Here is an 8910-nt window from a genome sequence, read left to right as displayed (position 1 = left end):
AAACTACAGAAAGTTAAGGAAACTGGTGCGTGTTGACAAGCATTGGAGAACCAGAGCCTACCAGAGATTACGCTATCCTTTTGAGCATTAAAACTCGGAGAACCCACGAGCCCAGGTCGAATCATGACCTGCAAGAGCAACAGCGCAATGTCACTATCTGAGCATTACCATTAAATCAACGAAACAATTGCAAACCAAAAGAGTTTGGGTGCTAGTTACCTACGCAAGTGGACCGAGAAGCCGAGAAGCAGAGCCAAGTCGAAAAGCTGAAACAGAGACCAGAGGAGCAACCCTGGTTAATATGAATCTCAATAGGGAAACTTAAATTGAAGCAAGGAGGAAGAGGATACCCGTTGGAAGTCACCGAAACTTGGTGATTTGTTACCGGACAGCCGAGAGCGATGAAAAGTAACATGACCGAGCATAAAACAGTTATTACAGGCACCCATTAACCACAACAGAGTGACCAAACCAGAACAGAAGTAACAACACAACAACGATGATAGCACGACAAGAGTTGAATACAAGGACCTAGTAAAGAACTCAAACTTCTTGACAATCTCAAGGTAAAGAACAGTCGAATGAAACCCGGAGACTTACCGTGGGTGTTAACCAGCAAGCAAGCTAGCAGAAGCGATAAGGTATTACTCCATTGAAGTTGGGCGAACCCGTAACCAGTTGCAGAGAATTTACAGACGTAAAATATGCAAGACCACATTCAAACCCTCACAGCAGTCGAGTACCAGAATCGAACCCTCTCGAATGAACACAGGACCGGGATATTTTTCCTAAGAACGCGCGGAGGAGCCAGGCCCGAGGCACATTTGGTGGAATTAAATGCGGCAGTAATTGCCCGCAGCTACAAACCAATACACATCACCAACTTAGCACATGATCACCGGAAAAGAACCACTGTATTGTGAGTTCGGCGACCGCCGACTAAACCCAAGTCACACAGGGTTGCGGGACCATGAGGTTGGGTTAGATCAGAGTGGTATCAGAGCTTTAAGCTGACTGAGGATATGGAAGTAGGATGACAAGGTCGTGGTCGAGGTGGCCGAGGTGTTCGCAGATTGGAAGATGAAGGGTTAAGAGAGGAGGTTAGAATTCTTGCTGCCCGTTTGGAGGCAGTAGAAGCAGGTAGACAGAGAGATCCAGAGTTAGGCGATGCTAGTGAAGAGGAAGTAGAAGAGGCAGCAGATGGACCGGAAGGTGAATCCGCAGAAGTGAGATTGCTGAGATCTGTTTTATTAGCAAGCAGTAAACCTAAACCAGAACTCCCGACGTACGACGACAGCCTGTCTATCGAGGTTTTGCTAGATTGGATTAGCGAGATGGATAAGTACTTTGAGTGCGAGGAAGTCAGCGAAGATCGCAGAGTCAAATTTGCGGCGACGAAACTGAAGGGACACGCAGCCCTATGGTGGGATAGTGTCCAAAACGAGAGGAGGAGATTGAATAAGGCGCCGATCAAAACCTGGTCAAGAATGGTGGCCAAGTTGAAGGGCAGATTTCTACCAAGGGACTATCAGATTGCATTGCACAGGTAGGTGCAGAATCTGAGACAGAAAGGACTGACGGTTAAAGAGTACACGGAGGAGTTCTATCGAGTGAATTTGCGGGCAGGATACATGGAGGATACAGCAGAAAGAACAGCCAGGTATGTTAATGGGCTGAGGATGGACATTTTAGATGAAATAAGTATTTTATCTCCGAATAATACCGAGGAGGCATATCAGAGCGCAATAAAGGCTGAGGAGAAAATTAATAGAAGGCAGAATGCCTGGAGAGGACGAGGGGCCAACAGAGGAAAAGGCCAGTCCTATGGCAGGGGCCGAACTACTAACAACAACGAGGAAGCTAGCAGTTCGAAAACTTCTGGAACAACAGATAGAGGAGACAGTGCGAGAGGCGGCAGATCGTCCCAGCGCGGCAGAGGAAATGGCCGAGGCAGGGGGGCTGGTTATCAGTGCTATAGGTGTCATAAGTGGGGGCACCGCTCGTTTGAGTGTCCAGAAGCAGAACCAACTGGACAGTGGGGTGCGTATGTGGCGCAACCAGATGAAGCAGCAACACTCCCTCAGGAGGCGGAGAATGCTCCAGAGACGGGAGAAGCTTTGGTGCTGCATAAGGTGCTATTGAAACCAGTCAAGGAGAATACCGAACAGACACAGCGTAAAGCTCTGTTCAGGACGATCTGTAAGTCACGAGGTAAGTGTTGTAAACTAATAATTGACAGCGGAAGTACTGACAATTTAGTGTCCACAGAAATGGTGGAAAAGTTGGAGTTGAAACGCTCAAAGCATCCCAATCCATATAGAGTTTCATGGCTGCAAAAGGGCCATCAATTGCTGGTGGATGAACAGAGCGAAGTTGAGTTTCAGATAGGCAAATACAAGGACAAAGTTGTCTGTGACATCATGCCAATGGATGTCTGTCACATATTGTTGGGCAGACCTTGGCAATTCGATAGGAAAGTGACCCATGATGGAGTGACGAACTGTTACAAATTCATGAAGGATGGAATCAAGCATATGCTTGTACCTATCAAAGAAGAAGAAGGAGCACCTGAGACAAGTGAAACCAGAGCATTGCTGGTGAGTGGGAAACAGTTTGTAAAACAGGTGGAGGACAGTAAGATAGGCTATGCAGTAGTAAGGAAAGCCAGGACAGTCCTGCTACATACAGAAATATTGTATTTGCCAATAGAGATTCAAAAAATGTTGGAGGAGTTTGCAGACATAGTTGTAGACGACTTGCCAGACAAGTTACCCCCCAAGCGAAGCATTAGTCATCACATTGACTTCATACCTGGAGCCAACTTGTCGAATAAAGCGGCATACCGAATGAGCCCCAAGGATAATGAAGAAATCAGGAAGTGGGTGCAGGAGCTGTTGGACAAGGGTTTGATAAGGGAGAGCTTAAGCCCTTGTGTTGTTCCAACGGTTCTCGCCCCCAAGAAGGGAGGAGAGTGGCGGATGTGCACCGATTCAAGGGCCATCAATAAAATCACCATCTGGTACAGATTCCCACTGCCACGGATGGATGATATGATGGATTGTTTAAGTGGGGCAGCTTACTTCTCGAAGATAGATTTAAAAAGCGGGTACCATCAGATTCAGATACGAGAGGGTGATGAATGGAAGACAACCTTTAAGACGAATGAGGGGCTATACGAATGGCTGGTTATGCCATTTGGGCTAAGAAATGCACCCAGTACGTTCATGAGGTTAATGAATGAGATGCTGAAGGAGTATATTGGGAAGTTTGTAATCGTTTACTTGGATGACATCCTTATTTTTAGCAGGACAAGAGAAGAACACCTACAGCATGTGCGTAAGGTACTGGAAAAACTGCAGCAGAACAAACTGCTGATAAACTTAAAGAAATGTACTTTTCTGCAAAAGGAATTAATCTATTTGGGGTTTGTGGTAGCAGAAAATGAACTGAAGATGGATCCGGAGAAAGTGGCAGCAATAGTAAATTGGCCATCTCCGAAAAGTCTGTTTGAGGTACGTAGCTTTCACGGATTGGCAAGTTTTTATAGGAAGTTTATCAAGAATTTCAGCGAAATTTGTGCACCCATGCTAGATACCATCAAAAAGGCCAGCCAGCCTTTTCGGTGGACAGAAGCAGCAGAGCGAAGTTTCCAGTTGTTGAAGAAGAAGATTACTGAGAGGCCGATCTTGAGGCTACCAGATTTCCAGAAGTTGTTTCAGGTTCGCTGTGACGCTAGCGGGACAACAATCGGGGCTGTGCTCAGTCAAGAGGACAAGCCTGTGGCATTCTTCAGCGAGAAGCTGAACGAGAGTAGGCAGAAATACTCTTCATATGATAAAGAGTTTTATGCTATTGTACAGGCCTTAAAGCACTGGAGGCATTATTTATTGGGAAATGAATTTGTGCTGTTCTCAGATAATTCTGCACTACAGTATGTAATGCAGCAGCACAAACTCAACCACAAACACGCCAAATGGGTAGAGTATTTACAGAGTTTCAATTTCATACTAAAGCACATTAGCGGGCAAGCAAATAAGGTCGCAGACGCGTTGAGTAGGAAAGCTCTACTTCTGCAGGAAAGCACTGTACAGGTGCTGGGTTTTGAGCACTTACAGGATCTATACCAAACAGATACAGATTTTAAGGAGGCCTATGAGGCGTGCCAGAACCCTTTAGTGAGAGACAATAGTCCTTGGTTGGACTACAATCTGCAGGAAAAATTGTTGTTTAAGGGAGGACAACTATGCATACCTGACTGCTCGATGAGGGAGAATATTATTCGCGAGAAGCATAGTGGAGGTTTGGCTGGACATTTCAGCATGAATAAGACCCTCGAGCAGCTTAGTCATTTTTATTTTTGGCCAAAGATGCGGTGAGATGTACAACGATTTGTGGCCAAATGCAAGGTGTGCCAATTGGCAAAGGGGCAGAGCCAGAACACGGGATTATATGCACCGTTACCTATTCCAAGCAGACCGTGGGATTCAGTCAGTTTGGATTTCGTTTTAGGTCTGCCAAAGACACAACGAGGATATGATTCAGTAATGGTAGTGGTGGACAGGTTTTCAAAAATGGCACATTTTATACCTTGTCGAAAAACCAGTGACGCCACCCACGTGGCCCACTTATTTTTCAATGAAATTGTCAGGTTACATGGATTACCTAAATCTATCCTTTCGGACAGGGACGTGAAGTTCACGGGACACTTTTGGCGTACCTTATGGAAGAAAATGGACACACAACTAAACTACAGTTCTGCATATCATCCGCAAACCGACGGGCAGACAGAAGTTGTGAACAGGAGTTTGGGAAACCTGTTACGCAGTTTAGTCGGGGAGAATTCACGGATGTGGGACCGGGTGCTAGCACAGGCAGAGTTCGCCTATAATGACTCGCCTAACCGCAACACAGGTTTCAGTCCCTTTCAGATCCTGTATGGCATGCATCCACGCGGAGTGCACGAACTGCGGGACCTTGGATTACAGGAAAGGTGAAGTGCAGACGGGGAAGATTTCGCTAACGCGATGAGGGATTTGCATGAACAGGTAAAGATGAAGTTACAGGACAGCAGCATAAAGTACAAACAACATGCAGACTTAAAGAGAAGGGAAGCACAATTTGACGTGGGGGACGAAGTCCTCGTGCATTTACGCAAAGAGCGTTTCCCCAAAGGCACGTACAATAAATTAAAATATAAAAAAATAGGTCCCTGTAAGATTCTGTGAAAATTTTCAGCGAATGCCTACGAGATACAGCTACCGCCCGGAATAGGCATTTCACCTATCTTCAACGTAGCAGACCTGTTTCCGTACACGGCTGACCCAGAGAGAAAGGAAGAAGATGGAACCACGCAACCTACGCGGCGTACCTAGGAAGACGAGGAAACTTGGAAGAGACAGATGCCTTACGTTCAACCTCCCGAGATCGAAAGCATTCTCGACACTCAGGTGGTTAAACAAACTCGGCAGAAAGAGTATATGCAGTACCTGGTCAAGTGGAAGAACCGTCCCATCGAGGACAGTTCATGGCTTGACGCCAGGCAGATTGAACAGACAGGAACTTCCATTGAGAAGCTCATGGACCGGAGCCATGATTTCTTTTTGCCCCGGGAGCCTGATGCAGGAGCATCTAGCTCGCCATGACCGGGTGAAGTCTCGCCAGGTTGGAAGGTTGACAAGTATCTAGAATGTTTTCTTTTAATTTCGAGTTTAGGAAGTCATAAGACAGATAGTCCGTTTATTTTATTTGAATTACTAAAAGACAAAGTTAAGTGTCGGTTAGGGTCATTATAAGTTTAATAGAAATAAATGTCAGTTAGGAATTGATCTGTTAAATTAGGAAAGACAAAAAGAAACAAAACTGTCTACAAGCAGAACTTGTAAATAATAACTGAACAGTTACTTAACAAACTATTTTTCCGTTCAACTGACCATGAGGGACAGTTCGAATTAACTGTAATCCCAACATATAAAAGAAGAGATGTAATACCAAAGCGGGGTTCTGCAATTTCACAAATATGAAATAAGAGAAACCGATCTATTTTTTTAATCGTTTTATATGTATACAAATATTGTCTGTCTGCTGAATAACAAAACTTTCTTTCCTGCACAACAAATCAAAACTAACAGTATTGACAACCAGAGGGAAGCCACGGTGAGGTTACAGTTTTTTTGTATTCTCAACAAATGAACAAACTATCAAGAAGTTAACTGACTGTATAATTGCAAGCGGAATACAACGTGAAGGGACTCAGTTAACAGGGGTGTCACCATCAGAGGCCGGGAACGAACAAAACCGCACACCAAATCAAAGAAGCAATCTCCAGAGAAAGGTAATGCTCTCAGGACCAAGAACTCCTCGTAATTTCCGAGTAATGAAACCATAGCACAAGCAGTTCTCATTTAAGTTGACTCATATTTAATTACAATATATAATTGTTGACGAAACCCAAGTGCCACGTCCAAGAATTGGACAAATCCTGGCCTAGGGTTTGGGAATAAAAACCCCAACATCCCAATCGACAAACGACTGACGGAACAGGTGACCAAGACCAAGAAAATACGGGGGACAACAACAGCTCACGACAACAACAACCGACTAGACAAAAATACAAGAAGTTAAGGAAACTGGCACGTGTTTTCAAGCATTGGAGAACCAGAGCCTACCGGACATTACGCTATCCTTTTGCGCATTAAAACTCAGAGAACCCACGAGCCCAGGTCGAATCATGACCTGCAAGAGCAACAGCGCAATGTCACTATCTGAGCATTACCATTAAATCAACGAAACAGTTGCAAACCAAAAGAGTTTGAGTGCTAGTTACTTGCGCAAGTGGACTGAGAAGCCGAGAAGCAGAGCCAAGTCGAACAACTGAAACAGAGACCAGAGGAGCAACCCTGGTTAATACGCATCTCAATAGGGAAACTTAAATTGAAGCAAGGAGGAAGAGGATACCTGTTGGAAGTCACTGAAACCTGGGATTTGTTACCGGACAGCCGAGAGCAATGAAAAGCAACACAACCGAGCATAAAACAATTATTACAGGCACCCATTAACCACAGCAGAGTGACCAAACCAGAACAGAAGTAACAACACGACAACGGTGATAGCACGACAAGAGTTGAATACAGGACCTAGTAAAGAACTCAAACTTCTTGACAATCTCAAGGTAAAGAACAGTCGAATGAAACCCAGAGACTTACCGTGGGCGTTAACCAGCAAGAAAGCTAGCAGAAGCGAGAAGGTATTACTCCATTGAAGTTGGGCAAACCCGTAACCAGTTGCAGAGAATTTACAGACATAGAATAGGCAAGACCACATTCAAACCCTCACAGTAGTCGAGCACTAGAACCGAACCCTCTCGAATGAACACAAGACCGGGATATTTTTCCTAAGAATGCGCGGAGGAGCCAGGCCCGAGGCACATTGGGTGGAGTTAAATGCGGCAGTAATTGCCCGCAACTACAAACCAATACACATCACCAACTTAGCACATGATCATCGGAAAAGAACCACCGTATTGTGAGTCCAGCGATCGCCGACTAAACCCAAGTCACACAGGGTTGCGGGACCGTGAGGTTGGGTTACATCAACTTATCACCACGTGATGGATCACCCTACTACTCCACATACTTACCAATCATTTATTCAAATTGATCAGGGGTACTGAGGGAAAGTACATGGTCGAAGATGTGCTTGAAATAGATGCTTATATGGTGGAGGTCCTATAGTGTACTGTCTATTAACTATAGCCTATAAAGCTTGAGTAGAACTAATGGTTAAGAACATGTGTTTCCTCCTAAGAGTTTGCAAGTTCAAGTCTAGAAGGGGGTAGAGTATGTACACCTCTATAGAATTTAGTAGTTAAATCACTTTGAAGAGGCAAGTCCCTTGTCCCACAAACAAGGGGGTGTCATACACTGATTTGGTGTGTAACTTAGCCATGACCTTATGATTAAATTCTTTTGTACACCTTGAGTGAGCTTAAAGATTAAGAATATGTGTTTCCTTTTAAGAGGTCACAAGTTCAAATCTATAAGTGGGTTGAGTATGTACATCCCTTTGAAGACTTTAGCAGTCAAATCGTTAGATAAAGGCAGGACATCACAAGTTCAAATCCAAAGGGGGTAGAGTGTACATCTTTGGAGTTTGGAATTTGACTTAACCATAACCTTAAAATTAGATTATCACTAAATAATAAATTAATTTAATAAAATAAATATTATAAATTATAGTATTTTATTTTTAAAAATAAAAAAGTTATCTACTATTTTTTTAATTATAATTTTGGATTATTATAATTATTTTTTAATATAAATATGAATTTAATATTGTTGATAAATCTTATTTTAAATAAATATATATATTGATATTTGATATTTGATATTTACTTTTTTTTTATATAAATTAGGCATTGGTGAGGATACCAAAATAACATCTGAATAAGATAGAGAATTGAACCAATAACTTAACGTCTAAAAGTGCTTTAACAGTATCGATCATCATTTATCCAAGACTGGTGAACAAAGTGAATATTAACCTTCAAAGATTAATTTCCTAAGCTGAAGTGTAAAAAGCTCTTTGTCCAAACTTGAGTAGTGTTGTGTTATCTTGAATAAACAAGTAACCATTTCTTCTCGGACTCGTCATCATAAGAAAAACACAACACGAATGTTGTTTATTAAATATTTGATATAGCGATTAATTTCCTAGAAACATATATGACACGTGTTAAAGTAGAGCCATGGTTTTTGTATCACCAGCAACTCCAATTTACGAGTGTCCAAGATCATTATCCCAAGAAGGACATTATTTTAAATATAAATGAGCATTTGGTGTTCTAATGGCATTGGTTTTATTTCAAAGGTGACAAACATATATATATAAAGCGATTCATTTAATATTGATAAA

At 42.9% G+C, this 8910-nt stretch overlaps 1 protein-coding gene across 1 annotated transcript; it reads left to right on the top strand.

Annotated features, from left to right (window-relative positions):
• Positions 1 to 704: 704 nt before the first annotated feature.
• On the top strand, positions 705 to 4994 carry LOC149179753 (uncharacterized). The gene is made up of 7 exons (XM_089413639.1): positions 705 to 919; positions 1073 to 1361; positions 1551 to 2432; positions 2625 to 2904; positions 3592 to 3854; positions 3933 to 4175; positions 4407 to 4994. The coding sequence occupies exons 1-7, from the start codon at positions 705 to 707 to the stop codon at positions 4992 to 4994; spliced, it is 2760 nt and encodes a 919-aa protein (XP_089269765.1).
• Positions 4995 to 8910: the final 3916 nt, after the last annotated feature.

This window comes from Pinus tabuliformis, chromosome 3_2 (assembly GCF_031772625.1).
Source record: "Pinus tabuliformis cultivar Carrire ecotype Pingquan chromosome 3_2, CPIR1, whole genome shotgun sequence".
NCBI classification, from domain to species: domain Eukaryota; kingdom Viridiplantae; phylum Streptophyta; class Pinopsida; order Pinales; family Pinaceae; genus Pinus; species Pinus tabuliformis.
This window is presented reverse-complemented; position numbering and strand designations above follow the sequence as displayed.

Coding starts and splice junctions, on each gene's coding strand:
- LOC149179753 (XM_089413639.1), top strand. CDS start 705: ATGCAAGACCACATTCAAACCCTCACAGCAGTCGAGTACCAGAATCGA. Junction 920..1,072: donor CGGAAAAGAACCACTGTATT/GTGAGTTCGGCG, acceptor AGGTGTTCGCAG/ATTGGAAGATGAAGGGTTAA. Junction 3,855..3,932: donor ATAAAGAGTTTTATGCTATT/GTACAGGCCTTA, acceptor TCTGCACTACAG/TATGTAATGCAGCAGCACAA.